At 38.9% G+C, this 22,833-nt stretch overlaps 1 protein-coding gene across 1 annotated transcript in view; it reads right to left on the minus strand.

Moving 5' to 3' along the window:
- The window catches only part of LOC126092753 (WD repeat-containing protein on Y chromosome-like), a 411,016-nt gene that overhangs the window by 210,139 nt on the left and 178,044 nt on the right, over positions 1–22,833 (minus strand). Inside the window, exon 8 of the mRNA XM_049908479.1 lies at positions 20,025–20,269. Within this exon, the coding sequence (XP_049764436.1) occupies positions 20,025–20,269 (245 nt within the window). The remainder of the gene's footprint in view (positions 1–20,024; positions 20,270–22,833) is intronic.

Consider the following 22,833-nt stretch of genomic DNA (forward strand, 5'->3'; position numbering starts at 1 on the left):
TGTGGCAAACTTAGCAAAAGTACCCCGTACAGTAAGAAAACTTGTAACGACAACTATCAAAAGAAACATCCACTTACAAACTTAGATCTGGTAGCTTCTCAAGAATTTGTACTGAGTAACCATAAAACACAGAATGGCAATAAAGTATCTCATTTTTGTAACTAGCCTGTAATTAGTAGTACTGAGGAAAATGTTGTTCAATCTGGATCCAGAGATAGATTAGAAGGCCTTATTCCATATATGTATGTTAACTTTACACACAAAATACCCACAAAGGGATGGTTGATGCTTGAAGAACCAAGCTTAGCTACTAATAACCCACAACCTATAATAGCAGGGACAGTGGAAACTTCCGAGCTTAACATATTTATAGATTCGGGGAGTGAGGTATCAGTCATCTCAAATGCATTTTTTAGCTTGATACAGAATAAACAGCACTTACTGTTATTGCCAGTGACTGGAGTATACATAATTGGGATAATGGGAACAAAAAGTAAACTTGTAAAATATGAAACTCAAGTGAACTGTTGTATTAGACAAATGTTATTTTGTCAAATGCTATTAATAGTAGAGAATATTAATAGAGAAGTATAATTAGGTTCAGATTAGCTAGTAGAGTTTAAAGTCATCTTAAACTTCAATGAAAATCTTCTTTGTTAGGGTAGAGGGGACATGGATGCTGGACACCATTTGTAACAAATAGCCACATTGAGGAACAAACAACTGAGTGTCAGTGTCTACGATTAACAGCTACAGCACAATTATCACCAAAAATCGATAATGTGGATCAAGTAACACATCAAACTGATATACAAGACAAAGTTAATGAATCCATAATATTAACCGATCAACAAATACGAGATTTTGTATAAAATTTCATTGGAGTATGAAGTGGTGTTTTTCAATTGTCCCAGTAACATCAGCAACTATATCTGTAAGTTCAAAATCAAAGATGATACTTCATTCTTTAGCAAACCATATCCAGTACCAGTGAGTTTGAAGTAAGCAGTTTGGGATGAGATTAACAAAATGATTGATAATAATGTTAAAGAATGAACTTCCAGAGTACTGGTCATGGTGGAGAAAGCTACAGGAGGGGTACAATTAGTCTCAGATGCTCGTACATTAAATTGACCAATAGAAATGGAGAGAGATTGACCAATTAACACCAACAAATTGTTATCCAAATTTGAAAAGGTGAGATTCTTTAGTACAATGAACTTGACCACGGGATATTGGCATATAAAATTACATCCAGAATCCAAAAAGTATATAGCCTTTTTGTATGATGCTAAATCCTATCATTCTAATCTATTGCCATGCAGACTTAATATCTCTGTGTCTGTATTTATATGTGCATTAGATGAAGCAATAGGAAGGATTTGATAATATACATAGATGATATCTCAATAATATCAACTACTTGGGAGGACCACTGTCCAACTTTGTGCAAGACTCTGAAAAAATTTAAAGAAAAAGGTATTACGGTGAAGCTGTCTAAATCCTTTTCCATGTGCCAAGAACTTAAGTTCTTAGGGGACCCTGAACACATAAAAGCTATCAAAGAATGTCCGCACCCCAGAAATGTAAGACACTTAAAAGGATTTATAGGTATGGCCAGATACTATCGATGGTACATATGAGGGCAAGAGTTAAATGACCCAAGAATCTTAAGTTTATTAAGAAAGGGAGTACTGTGCATTTGGGATCAATATTCAAATGATGTGTTTGAAAACATTAAAAGTGTGCTTGTTGAGTCACCCATATTACATCATCCAATTACTGGCAAACCATTCACATTTTTTACAGATGCATCTGATTATGGCATTGCTGCTGAACTTTTACAAGGAGAATGTGATCCAAGTAATATAGAACACAGAACCATAGCTTTTGCTAGCCATAGCCTAAATAAGCATGAACTAAATTACACAGCTACTGAAAAGGAACTATTGGCAGTTGTGTGGAATATTCAAAAGTTTCAAACATTAATATGGGGATCAGAAATTCATATCTATACAGATTATAAAGCTTTATCCTTTCTGAGGAGTAGTTGGTTACTACACAGTAGGTTGATGGGACGGATGCTTTTCCTACAGGAATACGATATTAAGATACGATATGTAAAAGGTTCCAAAAATATTGTACCTGATGCTTTTTCATGGCTACCCATAGGAATGGAAGAAATGAAACATATGGAAGGGCCCAGCGTTATTTTTGCTATTGATTTTATGTCAGCAGAATATCCAAACGTCATTGTAAAGGAAATGGCTCAAAGAATAACAGGGAATATCCATCATGATCCTTATTTCACAGAAATATTTTCTGTGCATCTAGAACTAATTACCTCCTAATCAATTAGGAAAATGGAAAATTATAGGACATAACTTGTTTTGGAGAGACAGCGTAACATCACAACATTGGTGCTTTTGTATTCCGAAGGTAATGGAAGACGAACTTGTGTAGTATGTTCACACAGGATAAGGACACTTCGGAATCAAAAAATGTATATCCCATATGAATAAGTTTTATTATTTCAAGAAACTAGGTCATAAAATAGCATCATTGATTAGAACCTGTGAAACTTGCCAGAAAGTAAAAGGGAATATCACTCATGTGAAATAAAAAATGTATCCTATTATTCCTAAGTCATTACATGACCTCACAGCAGCGGATTTTTTGGACCAATTCCACATGGAAAGGAAGAAGTATCATATATTTTGGTTATCATAGAATGCTGGTCACAATATGTTAATCTATATCCCATTAAAAGAGCAAATACACAGACGGTTATACACTGTTTACAACAATACTTTCTAGAATTAGGTAAACCAAAATGGTTTCTTATTGATAATGGACCATAATTTGTAAGTTACAAATTTAGAGAATTCCTAACAGGGGAAAATATTCAACAAGTGTTAATATCCAATTATAACCCATCATCAGATCTGTGTGAATGTGTAATGAAGGAAATTGGAAATGATAAACATACTTCGTGGGCAATGAAAATTAATGACTTTGAACTTATCCGAAATGGATTACCCCATTTGTCGACTGGATTGGCACCTTTAGAAGTTATAGGCAAACCGTTTATAGGAGAACCTCTAATTAAGTGTTTTAGTTGGCCTGAAAAAGCTAGTGTCAATTACGAAGTAAATCAGGAAATAGTTTCTAAGAATTTAATTGAAAAGGCACTACAAAGCGTAAGTAAGCATAACAAAAAGGCTGTGGAACCTCAGTACCAAGTCAATGACCTGGTTCTCATAAAACAACATCTTCACAGCTTGACTCTGAAGAAAGAGACTCATAAGCTTTTCCAAAAATATGAGGGACCATGCCAGGTACAAACAGTAGCCCATCCGCCGGGTACAAACAGTAGCCCGTCCTAAGATGTCATTTTTAGTAGATCCCACAAATGGATTAGAGAATGGAAAATAAAATGTAAAGAATGTAACATTGTATATCCCCCAGTGTTGTTAACATTCTGAGTTAATGGGCAGAATAACGACCGTCAGATTCCGAGCTGTCTTCGGTGTTTCTTCCAAAATAGTTTTCCTGCACCAAATCTCTTTAAAATCTAGAACTATCCTGTAATCTTATTGCTTAGAAAACTGGATATGACAATAAAATAGAGAATAACTTAAGAGAATCACAGAGAAAAAGTGATATCTAGAGAAAATAAACTCAATAGAGTATTATATTTGTGGAAAATATAATATGATGTGACTAGCTGAACAACTGTTATACCATAGTGTAAACATTTGCTGTTTTGTATAGAGTATTTTATACTTTTTTTATGAGATGTGATATAGATGGGATGGTTTGCATAAATTTTGAAAGGGGCGGGTATTGTAGCTAAAAGCATGATTTACAAGAACAGATATTTCATGCTAACACAAAACACACAGCACACCTTTCAAACAACCCTCACAAACAAGTGTACCTGATTTTTCATCATTTTCCATTTCCATAGGGTTACTAGGATTTCTTTCAGGGACCTCAAAGTGTGAAAGTGAGACAAGTCCATTCTGTAGGGGACAATTTAACTCCAGACCTCCTCCAGCATCTCACTCAAGTACCTGAGGGGTAGCGATCCTAGGAAAGGGGGGTTAGAAGGGTTTCCTGTCTTTGGGTCTATCTTCTTTCTCTTCTTTGATCCTAGCATCCACATCAATTTTTTCTTTTCTATCTTCTCATTTGAGGACATGTCTATTTTTTCCCTATTTTCATATTCACAAACTTCTATTACTGAAGTCCTTCCTTGTATCCATGTTTACCAGAAACCTAAATCATATCTTTAGATAAGAAAGCCAAAAAATCAGACTACATGAACACACCTCCACATATACACAAATATACACTTTTACACAAACATTACATTACGTAAGACAAAGCCTGTCATAATGTGAGAACCGCCAGGTGTTTTAGGGGAAAATGTGTGTACATATGGTAATATGCACCCATATATAGGAAGCTATGATGGTTATACATTGAATGTACATAAGAAGAGGTGCACATAAACAAAGAATGGTGACAGTTCTAAGTAGAGATTAGAAGAGGCACAATAAATTCATGCGCAAAGAGAGACAAAAGCATATAAGTTTATGGAATGAAAATGGTACATAACGACCAACTATAAAGTAGTAATGAATGATAGATAAATAAGAGTGAGGTGTAAACAAAGAAAGAAAATGAAAGTAGGAGAGGAATTAGTCATGTTGATCATTAAGAAATGTCAGTGTAATAAATACTCTGATGAACTGAAGGATAGTGGGATGTAAATAGTGTATGTAGACATAGTATCTGTTGAAAATATAGACGTTGATAAGTAGAGGAGGACTCTAGGGAGTAAATGATATATTAAAGAATGAATACAAGGCTTCAGAAGATACTTAACTATAGTATACATAGAAATGTATACTAGGGTAATGAACCATTAGGCCTACTCAGAAAGGATAAGTGGGGCATACCTTGTATTCAATAAGTATAAAGGGCAGGTGTACCTATGTGGAGACAGGACAATCTGTGGCCAAAAAAACTGGGATGTTTTGTAAGTGGTGTGTCTACCAGAATAGAAAGAGGAAGTGCTCTCATAAGGTCAACCCACAAGCAAGAAATAGGTGCTTTTCCTAGGAGGAGGGGACAGTATCATGACAAAAGTCACAAGTTTTATGGGGACTATTCTGGGAAGTGTGAATTCTATGAAGGACTAGTATTATTATGTTTCATGGAAATAAACGAGAGTCAGAAGAACACTTTCATTTCATCCAGAGTTCCTCAAAGCTACAAATAATGAAAATAGTACATACTAGGAAAAAGGTAGTACAAAGGATAGGAAAGGAAAAAAGATTACTCATGTGTAATAAACACCTGAAGTTTACAATTGCAGAAAAGGAAGTAAAGAAAAGAAAAAGAGTCCTCACAATTCCTAAATATTAGTAAAGCTGACTGAAACCATGAGTAAATCGCATGTCTTAATAACAAAGTAAAATAAGAAAAGAGTAGAGAAACAATAAGCAAAAGATTGTTCAAGAGAGGACGGAGGATTGTTATTGAAAGGAAATATATGTATATAAACATATGTTAGGAATGTATACTGTTAAGATATGAAATGTTATTATGAGTCATATTATTTGCTTAATGATTATGTATAAAATATCGCGTGTTCAAACTGAGAGGGGGGAGGGGGGGCATATAAAGTGATTTGAGAATTTCTGTGTAAATTCTAGAACCACTCTGCCTTCTACCATCTCAAACACACGATATTCTAGATATGAGTATGGAATGGTAGAATCCTACCTACTGCAAGTCACATGTTTGTGTGTGCAGGTTTAAAATCAGTCACGGGAAGAAAGTAGACGCGGTGGACAAACAACACCGACAAGTACCTGTCAGGCAATCCATAGATGTTTTAGTGAGTGTGTAAGGAGGAACAATGGAGTTTATATGCAGCTCTGTGCTTACTGGGTCATTGACTATTGTTATTAAAACAAAGACAGTTGAAAAAGAACTCTTGAAAACCCTTTGCATAACCTTGCTATGGGCAAGAATTATTTCCTGATTTATGTTAAGAAAAGTTATGGTATCAAAGCCAACTTTCTTTTAACTGGAATTTAATTTGTTTCTGACATTTGACTGTACAAGGGACTTACAGGAAGCTATATATTTATGTTGAAAGTGAGAGTTTTATTGTGTATGAAAGTCAAATACATCATTAACTGATGAAAAGCAAAGTTTGTATGTCTACTTATTTCAAAAGTACAAAGAGTCTAAAAATTTCTGTACCTAGCATTATTCGATGGGGAAGTCAAGAGGATTTCCAGCAGCCAGCTATCCAGTAAAGAAGAGTGGCTGCAAATTTCAAGTAAGTCACCTCGTAAAGAAGTTGAAGGTGGTTTGGGGGAATAAACTGAAATAAACCAGATTCACACTCACACTTTAAGTCAGAAACATCAGAACAGCTATAACTATGGTACTTGTGCAACACAAGAAAATGTTACAGACTGGATAAAAATAATTGAACATACATAGGAAATGGAAACACATCTCTTAGGCAGCACATTACCACACAAACTACATTTAACTCATCAGTAGATTAACCTCAGTTGGTAACATTAATTTTTCAAAACAGAATTTATGAACACTATGATACATATTTTACTCTCAGTTTGCTATCAGAAACAAGCCTCAAAGTTTGTCTAAATACATGTCTACTTTTTGTATAGTCAAAAAGGAAGCTACTCAATTTGTTATTTACAAATTTTATGATTCTCTGCATATTGTGCCAGAGTGGTAGGGAACCAATCATTTATTTTTTTATGTAGAATGAAATGCAATAGATCTGCACAAGAGTGTATGTTTTAATGTACTTCAGATATATCACACCAATATTTTAGTCTTTGATATTCCTGATTATTCAGGGTAATGTCAGAGACAAGATGCATGAATAATCAAAAACATAAATAAGCAAGCCGGCCGGGGTGGCCGAGCGGTTCTCGGCGCTACAGTCTGGAACTGCTCAACCACTACGGTCACAGGTTCGAATCCTGCCTCGGGCATGGATGTGTGTGATGTCCTTAGGTTAGTTAGGTTTAAGTAGTTCTAAGTTCTGATGACCTAAGAAGTTAAGTCCCATAGTGCTCAGAGCCATTTGGACCATAAATAAGCAAGATATTTTCAAACATGTATTCTTTGTTCAAAAGTTTATCCAATTTCTTTGCATACATACAGTAGGGCTGTTTATTTCTTAAAATAGTCTGTGATTTTGGCCTGCTTCTGAGAGGAGCTGACAGTTTTTTGCATTGTATTTTATTTTATTTTATTTCATTTTTTCAGCTATAATGTCTTTGTACTGAAACCCCCTCTGGCCCATATAATCTAGAAGAGTATCTACATACTGAAATGTGGTACAATGACTGAGAAGGTCACTGTCTTCATCCTCATTTACGCCTTCACTGTTCTCTTCTGTGTTCTGTTGTGAGGCACTGGTCACAGTTTCAGCATCACTCATGTACAGGAAGCTCTTTTAAATGTGGAAGAATTATCCTCCCTGATAAAACCAGTGAATGTTACTTGACTTCCTCCCAGGCATCAGAAGTTCCATGTACAGCATCTACAATTGTCAGATTCTTCCAGCATTCTTCTAGCATTCTCAGTAGACTTGCTTGGTAGTGCCATTTTGCCAATGGAAATACATCTTGGCCCATTTACTGTATAATGGCAGTCACATTAAGAGGTAAAAGCTTAGTTACAATGAGATCACCATCAGACACAAGAATACTCTCATCAGGGTATAAAGCAGTATTATCAAGCAAGAGAACAGCTTACTGTGGCAATTCTTTCTCTTCTAGAGATCACCATATTTATGGCACAAAATATATGTGAACTAGTTTTGAAAATTACACTATCTGCCGTACTCATTTTTGGTTGCACAGGGAGGTGCTTAGGTGCAATATCCTTCTATTATTGGTTTTTTTTTCCAGTCACTGGCAGATTGACTTTGTGGTTCCCAGAAGCAGTAGTGTTGCAAAAAAATTCTAACATGTTCTTTTGATGACATATCCAGGAGCACTACCTTCACTCTTAAAAGCAAAGGTTCTCATTGGTAGACATTTTCAATACAAATCACTTTCATCTGCATTATAAATTTTGTCTGGAATGAGATTCTCTTCTTTCACAAATTTTTGGAACTCTTGTGAGAAGGAATCAGCTGCTGTGACATCTGAACTAAGCTGCTCCCCTTGTACAGTAAGTCTGCATTTTCCCTGATGTTGTTTGAATCTGATTAGCCACCCAGATGAGGAATTAAATTCCCCCTCTACCCCTAGACTTTCATGAAAAAATTCAGCTTTTCCAGCCCACACTGAGCCTGAAAACAATGACACATTGTGATTGTTGTTGGCTAAACCATTGCAAAAGAGCAGCATCTAATTCAGCAAATATAGATATCTTCATTCTTTGTTGTGCAGATGGTCCAGAACTAGAAAGACATTTACTGACAAAATCCTGTATTTTCTGCTTATTCTTTTTAAGACCCTGAACAGTTTTCTTTCCAATGCCATACCCAGCACTTAGTTTTGCAACAGTTTCCCCCTTCTCAAATCTTTCAACAAATTCTAATTTTTGTTTTACTGTCAACATATGTTTCTTTCATTTCTACATCATCTCCTTAACAAATTCCTTTTTAATTCCTTCATTGATACTGACATGAAAATTAACATTAAGAAACTGAGTTTTTTCTCAATGTACATGGAAGATGCTGGTCGGTAACAATGGAAATGATATGGTTTAAACAACTGAAATGGTACTTATTCCTACATGGGGGATTGTTTATTTCTGTTGGTATAGAAAAACATTGCACATTTTTTTAATTTTTTTTTATGTATGTGTTGTCCATAAATGGATAATTCATGCATGATTAATCAACTGTCCACTACAGTATATTTGCTACATAGTCTTACATAAATACTCACCTTTTGAATAGACGAAGAAAATGTCAAAATGTATACATGCTGTTGACAGTGATGGAGAAGCAATAGCAATCCCACATCCTGTATGCTGAAGATGTTTACTTTCAAACCATATCCTCAAAGAGATCTCCCATACTCTCCCATTCTTCAACCTCACCTAATAACTAGTTATGAAGGTTCTCTCTCTCTCTCTCTCTCTCTCTCTCCCCAACTATACACAGCCAAGCCACTTCTTCCCCTTTTTATCCAATATCAAACCAGATTGGAGCAGCTGATTAACATTCTCCACCAGGCCTATGACTACCTTTTATTGTGCCCTAAAATGAGAAATATTATCCCTCAAATGTTTCCTACCTCTCCCAAACTGACAACCTCAACCCATCTAATATACTAAATATTGTGATCCATTCCAATTCCATATTTACTTACAGTCCAGTAGCACAAGATCCACACACATTTTCAGGACCCAGGTGTGAGAGCTGTCATATGCAGCCAATAACATTCCAGTCTGATCACAGGTATATCTTATCCCACATGAAGAAAAGCCATGACTTGCCATTTACCAATTTCACTGTATGAACTGCATGGCCATTTATGAGGGCATGAGTTCCAATAAGTTTGTTCACCCTTATGAAGTGCCACCAAAACATAATGGGAGAGAGCAAGACTGACCATTTAATGGTACAGCAAGCAGGTGAGTACTGAATGCTCAAGTTCAGTGGCTGCTTCACAGCAAATTAGTGAAGAGAACAACCAAAGAAAAACAATCTATTCAGTCATGTGTTGGTAAACAATCAACTCATTCAATTGTAGCTTTATGCATTCATTTTATGTATTGAATTATTCATTTATCCTTTTGAGTGAAACCACTCTGTGGAAGCAGAACAGTCAGCACCATCCAGCACACTCAGTTCTGAGCAGAAGCATTCAGTTGTTTCGCCATAGTTAAACAATTACAGTTCACTGTACACTGTTATTGCCTATCATCAGCATCACTGCTGCCCCAGTATTTGCCTTTTATTGAGGCTCAGTAAGTAGCTTTCGGTTCAGTTTTATTAATAGTGAATGCTGTGTCTGGGTCAGAATGCTGAAATGCTCAGTGACGTTGGAATGGAAGAGATTGTAAGACTGCATAATTTCAATGCAATATATGGTATATGCAAGAATGATTCATATTTGGAACTGTATTAATTAAAGAAATTCAAAGAAAAGTAACAAATAAAGATAAATATTTCTTGTGGAAAAAACTTCCAACAAGGAATGGTATGTGCTTAAAAAGCAAGTCATCAAACAATAAAAAACTGTATCTTTTATGCTTTCTATTTATGTCATCTCAGCATTTACCAAAATTGATTTATCAGTGATATATGTAAACCAGTGAGAAGAAAGAGAGAGATAGAGCCTCAATTAATTTAAACTAAATGGTAATTTTTCATATATTTAAAGACATGTCTGTGGTATATCACCAGTTATTAATCTTTGACACCAATGGAAAATTCGTGTTTAATGCCAGAAGTATGAAAAATTTGTATTTATGTAAAGTGGCACTCCATCTTCAGGCCACAAGTGACCCATTGGGACCATCTGACTGCCGAGTCATTCTCAGTTGAGGATGCTGATAAGGAGGGGCATGTGGTCAGCATGGTCAGCAAACCACTCTCCCGGTCGCTATGATGGTTTGCTTTGACCGGAGCCGCTACTATTCGATCGAGTAGCTCCTCAATTGGCATCACGAGGCTGAGTGCTGCCCAAAAATGGCAACAGCGCATGGCGGTTGGATGGTCACCCAACCAAGTGCTGGCCACGTCTGACAGGGCTTAACTTCGGTGATGTTACGGGAACCAGTGTATCCACTGTGGTAAGGCCATTGCCATATTTAAGTAAAAAATTCATTTTTAGAAATTTTCTTTTATCCATACCTCATTTAAGTAAGATACTATGTTATTTGTCTCTCAAAGAAGTTGGCAACTTTAGTCATGATTCCTGTATAACTGAAAAGGTTGAAAAAGTATGTGAGGTAATTCCCTCAAACCCACAGACTGAGTGAAAACATTCATGTAAATGATGTATCCATCAGACTCTTGTGTCAGCTGGTTGTCTCACATGAGCTAACCACTCAAACATGGAGACTGAGTAAATAACAGTCATATAGCTGACATGTTTGTGAAGATTAGTTGTATTCACTCATTTGATTCTAATGGAAAAAAAAAAAAAAAAAAAAAAAAAAAAAAAAAAAATTGACTGGCCAATATGTTATTAACAAATTGGGTTTACTGTTTACACAACATGGTTGCCCACCACTACAACAGGTGTCATTTGGATCCTCTGAACACCATATTTCTTGAACTGTGTAAGTGGAAAATATCTCTCCAAGGCATGCTTTAGTTCCACTCTTCCTGTGGGCTCATTTCTCATTTTTCACTAGTCCCAATCAAATGCCCCCCACCCCACCCCCACCCACCAACGCATTCATTACATTCATTTCATTGTTTTCCCCTTATGTTAGACTTACTCATAGGTCTACAAGTTTATAACCTTCCCCCATACTTAAGAGGCCTCCTTATAACTCTTTTCTATCCTGCATCTACCACCAAAATATTTACCCACTTTTCTAGTATATGCAACACACCTGCACCCCTGACTGTACTAGTGCAAGATCTTTCTGGTATTGCATTCTTACCCTAGCCCTTTGTTGCTCTGTCCTCCGTATTTCTTTGATCATCCCTTCATCTTGGTAGTGTTGTTCATCTTTTCTATTCCACTTGATTTAGCCTACAGTCTTCTCAGACCCCAGCACAAGGACACGTGGATGCTTGTACACTCAAGAAGAATTCCAGTTTTGAAACTTCCTGGCAGTTTAAACTGTGGCCTGGTTCTGGAGTTGAAACTGCAACCTTTGCTTTTACAGGGCAACTGCTCTACCAACTTAGCTATCAGAGGACAATTCACAATCTTCTCCCACAGACTTACTTCTGTCACTGCTTCTATTCTATCTTACAAATTTCATAGAAGTTCTCCTGGATACCTTGTGTGACTGTTATTCCTGGAAGAAAGAGCACTGCAGAGAAATGGGTTACCCAGAGCCTAGGAGAATGTTTCCAGAATAAATTTTCACTCCACAACAGAAAGTGCACTAAACTTCTTGGAAGTTAAAAACTGGGTTCTGATTGGGACTCAACACTGGATTCACCTTTGTGGGCAATTACTGTACTGACAGTGGTTCAGGTTTCAAGTCCCATCCTGAAAATAGTTTCACTCTACAGCAAAGTTCAGATTTGTGCACAATTCACTGTACAGTGAAAATTCATTCTGGAGTAACATTTCTTAGAAGAAATACTATGTTCCAGATTTTGTTTATATACCTGCTACCATTTAATTCCTAGTTAAGGGCTAGGATCTACTTTATTTCATTTTGAATTATTTTCTGCTGCTTAGGAACTTAAAAGCTGTATTGTAAACTGCTATTGTTCAAAGCATTTATTGAATAGGGAGCTATGTATTTTTATGTGTCCTTGTATCAGGAACATGTAGCCTGGTTTTAAATCATGTCCTCCTGAGCACTAATTCAGAATTTTATCACTTTGCAACATTGCTGTCAACTTTTTACAGTAATATTTAAACCTCTCCTCAAAAGCCAAAGTGCATATACATCATATTTAAATGCCCCAAATGCTTATTTCACTATCAAGGTTTTCATCCCTTATACACCAATGTCCTTATTCTGTCAGTGGCTATTCCTGAGCAATATTAAATAACTTACAACCATTAATTTCTTCTATAAATTCTACTTAACTAATTAACAGTAACTTTCCAGCTGTTTATTGGCAATTTGGTGCTTGATATTGAAATTACTGTTGTACAGTATATGCTAAAATTATGTAACATAATGGTGTTCCTAATAATATAATAATTTTTTGTTTTGTTCCCACAAAATATACAAGATTTTTTTTTTTTTTTTTTTTTTTTTTTTTTTTTTTTTTTTTTTTTTTTTTTTTGAGTAATGGCTCCTATCATTAAGAACAGGAATGAAATTTGCTTTATTAAAGAGTTAATTAAATATACCCTCAAACACTTCCTGTTTAGGGCAATTTCATTTTTGTTTGAACTCTAATTAAATTTTCCACTATGTGACTCTTTAATGGTCAGAGAGTTAAAGGAGGCTAAATTTTTTGCCTTTAATTTATAGACCTACAGACACATTCTACTATTTTGACTTTCATTTCACTGTTCCTCTTTGCCTGTCTTTCAGCAGATGAACTACTTTTATTGTATCTGTTAATTTATTCACAATGTTTTCAGTATTGTGGATATTCAAATATGAAATAGCATTTAAAGTGATGAAGCTTTGTCATGTATCAATAAGTTTCTTTCCACTCAGCTTCACATTAGCAGCGACAATTAATTTGTAAAGTGATCAGTTTCAGAACATTACAATTCACCACAACACATCACTTACTCCAACATTTACTAGTACATCTAAAATCATGATTGTATCCATGGCAACCCATTGGGTTACCTCATGTTTTGTATTGGTGCTAAGGCAGTGGCTACCACAACATTCTGATGGTGTAGATACAAGCTGTCATGATTCAGGTAGTCTGCAAGAGTGCCAGCAGTGAGGGCTCAGCCACTAGGTTGCAACACAACCACACATAAGAAGACAGCTCCACCTCAGGGCCTGCACATGCTACTGATGGTCATTGCCAGCTGCAGACACCGAGCAACAAACCAACTTCATATAACCATGGAGTGGAGCTGACTCACTCTCATTTTGCTATTGTATTTGTTTATAGTATCTTGAACTCCAATATCAGGATGAAATGTGTTTGTGTCTTCGAGTTGGCCTGGCTTTTTACTCTGGACTTGTACAGTCTATCAGAACTATATTCACACTAAAATGTTTAGAGATTTGTGCATGTTCTTATTTGCTTCTCAAAGTAAAACATATAGTGCAATGAGGTCAGCTGAACTTCTAATGCATGTTTCTTGCTGATCTGATGATGACACCCAGTGCATCCTTGGATGTGATGCTTCCAAATTTGCTCCAACAGAAGTTGGAAAGCCATTGGCATCTGGTATTACAATAGCAGGAGCATACAGCCATGTTGGACAGAGCAGTGACTAGATTATTGGCAAAACTACAGCAACTGCTGGCCCTTCTGTCTCCCTTCTCTGCCTGTTGAGTCTGCAGAGGACCGGTGCCACGCAAAAAGCACTTATGGCAACACTCCACGAACTTCCAGGTAATGTAAGATGCTACATTAAGCATTAAGGCTCTTTTTCACTTTTGAATTTAATCTTACATGTATAACCTATATTAAATTTGGTTCCTCTGATCTGACAAAATGTGTAGCTTGTTGTCATCTTATTATCACCAGTGTATGCATGTTACTTCCTTCAGGGTGGAGTATTATCAGTGCAGGAAACAACTTCATCGGTCATGTCATACTTGGCCTACAGATATGTACGGTCTTAGTCAGAAATGCTGCTTTGTTACCTCTCAACATCAGGAGACTTACGATGATACTATGGTCCAGAGTGCTATCATTATGTTTTAAGTTTCTTGTTCAGCAGGTTAGTTGGATTTCTGGGTGGATGTGGCCACCGCTGCCTTAGACAACAGCGAGCACTCAAGTCAGCCACATCCTCATAGGCAGAAGCTGTGGCAGTGCAACACACACATAAACCACAAACTGCACCAACACATCCATAGTGGTCATTTCCCACAAACTCCTTCCCTGATGTCCTGCTTATTTTGTTTACCATGACCAGCCTTACTGCCCCCAGATTTGTTCCTCCTGATATCACTTTTAGAAGAAAGGTCACATTTTGGCAGTATGTCATGCACTGCCCACCTGTGCAACTCTCTTGGGCTCCAAACTGATAGACATTAATGTTGTCAACCCTGTGTGTGAAAACCTTGTTAAAGTTTCTAACAAGTTGTTTATCAATCACTGTATCAACAGGAATTCACTTCAGCTGCAGGTAGATATGGGTGTCACAGCATCTCTTAGTAATTCTCACACCTATCTGTGCCACAGTGCATTGTCTTTGTCTCCTGTTACAAGTCATAATATAAAAACAAAAACAATCACTTACTGACAAAATTATTTACTTAGATAGATAAAATATCTACTCACCAAGTGGCGGCACAACTCATACTTAAAAGACAGCTGTAATTGACAAGTTTTCGAAGCCAATGGCTCCTTCTTCAGGGAATAGTAGGGAAGGGGAAGGAAAAGAGGTGTAGGAAAAGGACTGGAGAGGTCTAGGAAAAGGTACAGATTTTGGGAAAGTCACCCAGAACCGTGGGTCAGGTGAGACTTACCGTATGGGATGAGAAGGAAAGGCTCTCCTTCTCATTCTCTCATTTACGTGTGTGTTCTGCTGCCGCTTGGTGAGTAGATTTTTTTTTTATCTATCTAATTAAATGAAGTCATAATATAGGCAACAAAAGGCAAAAAATCCTGAGTCTTAGACAATCTATGGAAGACATGCCATAGAAGTCAGTAGTCCATCCATTTACCTACGTTGTGTTGGACAGTAATTTTATGGAAAACTTGTTTGGCTTGAATGTTTTTTTAGGATGTTTGTGTTCATAGTTGCCAATTAGGTTAACCCAGTTAATGACCAAATGCCATACCACAAATGCGATGAACATTGTAACAGTTTGTCAGACTTTTTTTCACCTGAGTTTAGCAAGGCTAAGGATTTTACTGCTCACATCACCCTTAAATCTTTGGCACAGCCTGGGTTTTCTTGGGCCAGACTGGTGCCACTGGCACTCCAAAATTAAGGAAAGGAGGAACTCAACATGTTGAGAGCTTTGGATGTGATTGACCCTATTTTTTTCCAGCCAGTGAACTACTTTCCTGGCAAACTTCATCTATGTGGCAATTTTAAGGTGACATTTAATGCACAGGCTGTGATAAACATACATCCCATCCCACCTCCAGTGAACTGGTGATGAGACTGGCAGGGAGATAATATTTTTTGCACATGGATTTATCAGAGACATATCTGGAGCTCCAACTTGATGTAAAATCTCATGAGTTACTTGTTGTCAACAGCCTGTATGGTCTCAACAGTTATAAATGGTTAGTTTTTGGAGTAACAAGAGCCCCAGCTATTTTTCAATGTTTTAAGAGGCAACTCACACAACATGCTCCCTGTTGTATCAACTATATTGGCAGTAATGTGGTCACTGAGAGTCATCTGTGGAACCTTTGGCTTCTGTTTCAAACTCTGTAGGATGCAGGTCTCAAGGCAATCTGGATAGGTTTCAGTTTTTCCAATCTTCTGCTGAATATCTCTGACATGTCATCTCCATGTGGGGGATACAGACAATGAACAGCTGCATCACTGCCACTTATCCTCTACATTGAGCCACTAACATGAAGAAGCTGCATGCTTTTCTGGGTATAGTTGCATATTATCATAAATTCATCCCACAAGCAGCTACAACTGTGCATCCTTTCAACCAGTTACTGAAAAAGAGCACACTATTCAATTTTGCAGCTGCTTGTGACCCAGCATTCATGACTTTGAAGGACCATCTTTATTCCGCCCCTTGTTTCACCATGTTTCAGCCAGCTGACCAGTTTCTTTGGCTACTGATGCATATTACTTTTGGCTGTAGACTGCACTGGCCCATTGCAATCATGGCAGTTCAGAGCAGTTTATAGCATTCACCTCCAAGATGCTCAATATGGTGCAACAAAATTAATTTCCAAATTGAGAAAGAGGACCTTACTATTATTTATGCAACCAAGAAGTTTCATGAGTTTTTATACGGTGTGAAATTTCATCTTGTCATGCATCACAAGCTATTAATCTCTCTCTTCAGCCCTACAGCACATCTTCTGGATAAGACATCACACAGACTGCAACAACAGGGTCAGTTCCTCAGCCATTACCATAATAAGATTCACTTGATCCCAACAGCTCATCACTCCAATGTGAACAAACTCTATTGTCTGCCTATTGGTCCCTAACATGGCCTCTGTCAGGACAAAATCCTCCACTTTTGTTTTGATAAAGAAACTCAGAAGACTGTGTATGTCTTTCCTATTGCAATATTTCATATTGCTCTTGCTATCAGCAAGGATCCTCTTCTCTGGTAGGTGCAGCAACATGTCCAGTGAGAATAGCTTGACTGACTTGCACCCCAGATGTCAGACACCATCTATAATTATTTTGTGTTGCACCACAGACCAACTATCACCACTAGCAGACCTTGTTGATAATGGAACAGTTCCTGCCTGGGTGGTCTTTCTCCCTTCTCTCTGATGGGATGTCCTTTGTTTCTTGCACTGGGTGCATCAGTGATGAAGATACTTCCTTGCTGCTACATCTACTGACTGGGTGCCAGCCAGAAAATTGAGTACTTAATTGCTATGTGTCCCAAGTGCAGAGAATACCAGGCTGTCTCCATGCCATTGTTATTACCAAGTCAGCACCCACGCAGCTCTGTGGCTGCTTCCATGGATACTTTGTGAGTCTCTCTTGAGTTCAGTTTGGTTCCTCATCATTGATGCTTACACCACTTCCCATACACTGTAATTGGTCTCTATGAAGACAGACTCTACTGTGCATGCCATCACCTAGATCTTCTCCCCTTGAAGACCTTCCACACACCCTGGTGATGGATAAGGGACCACAGTTCACCTCCCATATCTTTCATGACTTTTGTTTGTGTCATGGCATCCATGACATCAGACAACCCCTGTTACACCCATAGTCCAATGTGGAGGTAGAATGCCTTGTACAGACATTCAGGCAGGATGCTGATGAAGAAGTACATCAGGGATGCCCCAAGAGAAGTGGTGCTTACTCAATTTCTAAGTTCTTAAAGATCCTCTCCTTTTAGGGATAAGAGCCCAGCAGAGTTGCTGCACAGGTACCAGACATGCAGAGTCCTACACCTCCTTCTGCTGGCCCCTCACCCACTTCATGCGCCTCAGTCACTGCAATACACACCTGTTACCCAAATCTGGACATATATAAGGGGCATTCAAACAGAAATTAACTGGAGGCATATTGACAGAAACCAGCACCTGTATGTTAGAAGTATTGACCCTGGCTGTTGAGACACTTGTCCCACTGTGACACAAGGTAGTGAATGGATGTCTCATAAAATTACCGGGCCTGTGATGTTAACCAGTTCCTCACGAACAGCTGGACATCACTGTCCGAGGTGAATCGCTTGCCCTTCGGAGTCTTTTTAAGGGAACCAAAAATGGTGTTATCACAGGGAGAGAGGTCTAGACTGTATGGAGGGTGGTTGAGAACCTCCCATTTGAATTTCTGCAGGAGTGCTGTGGCTGTGTTGGTCATATGAGGTTTTACACTATTGTAGAGCAGAATGACCCCACGAGTGACATTGCCTGGTCATTTTGATCTGATCACTTGGCAAAGGGTGGTCAAGGTTTGCAAGTAATGCTGGGCATTCACTGTTGTCCCATGCTGCAGAAAGTGAATCACAAGGGAACCACTTTTGGTCCCCTTAAAAAGGCTCTGAAGGGCAAACGATTCACCTTGGGCAACATCCAGCTGTGCGTGCTCAACTGGTTAACATTGCAGCCCTGGAAATTTTATGAGAAGGCCATTCACCACCTTATGTCACAGTGGGACAAGTGTCTCAACAGCCAGGGTCAATACTTCTAACATGCAGGTACTGATTTCTGTCATTATGCCTCTGGCTCATTTCTTTTTGAATGATCATTATATGTTTGCTTGCTGCATTTGTTTGATTCTGATGGTACCCACAGTCAGTGGAGTTCTGGTGAGTCTTCACTGTGCAGATCGGTGACACTCTGGTGGCCCACCATTGCAACAAATTATGTCTGTCAGTCCCTGCATACACCTCCCATGCTTGCCCACCTTTTGAAACCAAATTTTTCATCCTCGCCACCACTTCTCCAGGTGCATCTTCTTTCCCTAACCCAGCATCCTGCACTAAGCTTGTCCTTGCTGTAGCCCTTCTCATCTGTTTTCTTTTCATCCTCTTCCTACCCATCTCCCCACCCCACTCCCCTTCCCACAGGATCATCAGGAGCTAATGGTAGACAAGATCCTTAAGTGGGCAGAGCTGAGAGGTGAACTGCAAGAGTTGACCCTATAAGTTGCTCTTCCAACACCTGAGGAGCCAGATGTCCCCATGACTCCAATTTCAGTGTCAGCATCCTAGCTGGCTGGCATCATACTGTACGGCAGCTTCCTGGAGTGTACTCATCATTACCAGGAATGCTATGTGCCAGCCCTAGGTTCCACTGGCAGCACACAGGGAGCTGCTGCCTGTGCCATGGGTGGCAATCTTCAATGCTCAGGAGACCATGGATGTTGCTTTCTCATATAACACACAGTAGCTTTCGGTGTGGCAGAGGGGTGATGGGGTTGCACCAACCCATAGTGCCCACCCTCCTCCCCAAAGGGAGAGGACTGTGGTAACCCAACATGTTAGCAGTTAGTTTTTTAATATGTTAGCAGTTGTTTTGTACCAGCAACACTGGTATGGCTGGCACAACATTTCACAAGGTACAGACACAAGCCATCATGATTCACCTCCCTTGCCCCAGTGCCAGGAGGCACAGAGCTGGCCACCACATGGCGGGCAAATGGCACACATCAGAAGACAGCCACCAGCAGCCAGGGCCACCTCAAGATACTGAGCAACAAACTAGCTTCACATAACCCCACACTGGAGTGGACTCTCTCACATTTTGCTGTTTTACTTGCCCATAGTAACTTCGCTCTCATGATGAATTACATGCTTATGTTGGACTCAACCTGGCTTTGTACTCTGAGTGTGTATGGGCTTTAAGAACTGTGTTTATATAAAATAATTTAGAACTTCGTGCATGATTTATTTGTGTCTGGATTTACAACAGCATGAACAGAACTTCAGTTTGAATACTGTGATAGGGTGTCTTGGCTAAGCTACCAAAGAAAATAAAGGTCACATGTATTTGTATTTTGAGTAGACATAAACAGATTACAGAATATACTTTGAGACCTGTATATACTGTGAGATACTGAGAGAACTGTATATGCACTAACCAGTCTTTTTCAATATTTAAGGTAAGCAGGCACATTCCAGTGGTGAAATTCCACATTTTTATGGATCCATCACGAGCTCCTGTTAGCAAAAGTTGCCAATCAGGACTGTATGTAGCTGCAGTTATTTGTACAGTATGAATCTCTCCAAATTTTAGATAATGGTGGGCATTTTGTATTAACAGGAGTCTCTTTCCAATCCACGGGTCCCAAACCATAATACTTGAATCTTGACCAACTGTAATCAGCTGAAAGAGTATGAAATAAATTTTGTAATTCATCATAATTTCTTCCGTTTTAAGATTTCACTAATATAAAAATATCCTATTAGTTATTAAAAGACATGTGAAAAAGTACAAGCATTCAGCATGTAAAAGAAACACAAAACAATACATAGTTGAAAGAAATAGGAGCTAACAGTGCAACAAAGCTTTCAAATTTGTGTTATTTTAAGAAGATGTGCAAGTGAGTGGTTGTCTTAGACAGGAAACATATTGTGAATTTAAAGGGGGTACACGTACATAGAGGTGAAGGGTAGAGAGAGAAAACGTCAGCTGTGGATGGGAGATAGGAATACAGCAATACCCAGAGAGTGTTCACCCAAATGTAGACAAAAGTACTTGTTTGACCAATGAAGTTATGGAATGGCAATCTCTCACACCAATGATCACACATAATCACAGGAACCAGCTATGACCAACATCAGAAGCTGGTAATTTTATGCATTATGAAAGTAGATGGACTGAAATGACATACAAAATTGTTGCAGTGAGAATAATTGTTTAAACAGAAAAAGGAAATCAATCATTACACTCAGTTACCCAAGACTTAAGTTGAGGCATTTTAAAATGTTAAGTGCTCTGAGGGAGTGTGGTTTTGGGTGTGGCACAATGAGATATTTTTATCAAAAATGAGGCCCTCAAACCTCACTAAAAATGTTAAACTCAGAATGAAGTTTCTCATTGTCAATGCAAGTGGACTATCCATGTTTGCTGAAGTTTGCTGAAGTCTCTGTGCACCATTTGCTGCTAGCAACTTGAGTTCTTTGCTTGCAGATCAGTCTTTTAGTCTCTTTAATGTCAGTTGCTACTGATGTGTTGCTGTTGCTGGTTTGGAGGATGAACAAAATATAGTAAAATTCTCCACCAATGAAGAGCATAGTTACAGTTCCTCTGACATAGAAGTTATTTTGTTATTAGTGAAAAAGAGGAAGGTGATAACATGCTTTCTAGTGAAATGTCATTCTCAAGCTCAAACTGATTTCATACAAGTTCTATAACACAGCAGAAATAGCAGCACCATATAAAGTACCACATAAATATAGGTAGTTTTCCCCAAATACCCCAATGATGAAGTCTCCAAATGGTGTAAGAGGCCTTTATTGGGACTGTATAAGAAATCCCACTGTGGCGTCAATAGGCCACATCGACCATGAATAACATAATCTTTGGGACTCAGATCACTCATCAGAGCCACCATGTTAATTCAGTCTGTTCTTGTACCTTGTACTGTGTGCATGTGTATGATCATTGTCGAAATATATGTATGTGCAGTTTATTCCGTATACCGCTACTCGTATCCTATTCCCATACTGGTGAGCCCGACGTGATCTGAACACGCAACCTTCTGATAGAGAACTCCTTGCGGACTACGAGGCCATCAAACACTTCCACCCTGACATGGAGGGTCACTTGTTCTTCATCCTCACAGATCACAAACCCCTCGCAGGTGCTTTCTGCAACCCCCCCCCCCTCCCCCCCCACCCCCTCCCCTCCGAGGACCTAACCCCTCGGCGTTTCCACCACTTTGATCCAGTCTACCAATTCACAACCGATGGTTTGCTACATAAAAGGCAGGGGCAACATCGCCACAGATTTTTTCTCATGATCAATACTATTTTACGCATCACTAACTTATCCAACCTGGCCGCCCTACAAGCCTCTGACAAGGAATCTCAAGCTATCTTCACGGACCCTCAAACGTCCCTTGTGTTCACCAAAGCTAAATTACCCAGCATTGTGGACGAGGTGTGGTGTGACTTTTCTACCAGTATCTTACGCCTGTTACGCTCATCCTCCCTGCACTGGCAGGCCTTCGATGCTCTGCATAACGTCGCTCATCCTTGCGTCCGCGCCACTACACGGCTCGTCTCTGAGCATTTCGTACAGAAAAATATAAAACGGGACTCTCAGACCTGGGCATGCAGCTGTATCTGTTGCCAACACAACAAAATCGGCTGCCACACCACCCCACCACTGGTCAAGTTCGACATCCCCCCAGGTCGATATTGTCATGTACAAATTGATCTTATCAGTCCTCTTCAATCATCAGCGGGCCACAGATACAGTCTGTCCACAATTGACTGCATGTCCCACTGAGTAGAGGCAGCTCCCTTACCTAACATCACTGCCGAGACCATGGCCAAGGGTTTTATCTCCTCATGGATTGCTAGGTATGGTTGTCAGACCACCATCATCACCAACCAGGGTCGGCGGTTTGAGTCTTCCCTGTTCACCAATTTATGTAACATCTGCGGCACCCATGGAAGCGAATCGGACCAGAGGCAGTCATGGCACCTGAGGGCCATTTTTAGAGTGCGGTGCCACCATTCTACTAACCTGTTGCTTTGTGTGTGGTAGGCTGTGGTATGAATTTTGTTAAACAAAATTCATACCACAGCCTACCACACACAAAGCAACAGGTTAGTAGAATGGTGGCACCGCACTCTAAAAATGGCCCTCAGGTGCCATGACTGCCTCTGGTCCGAATCACTTCCATGGGTGCTGCTCAGCCTCATTCAACTTTCAAGCCC

The sequence above is a fragment of the Schistocerca cancellata genome, chromosome 7 (genome assembly GCF_023864275.1).
Source record: "Schistocerca cancellata isolate TAMUIC-IGC-003103 chromosome 7, iqSchCanc2.1, whole genome shotgun sequence".
NCBI lineage: Eukaryota > Metazoa > Arthropoda > Insecta > Orthoptera > Acrididae > Schistocerca > Schistocerca cancellata.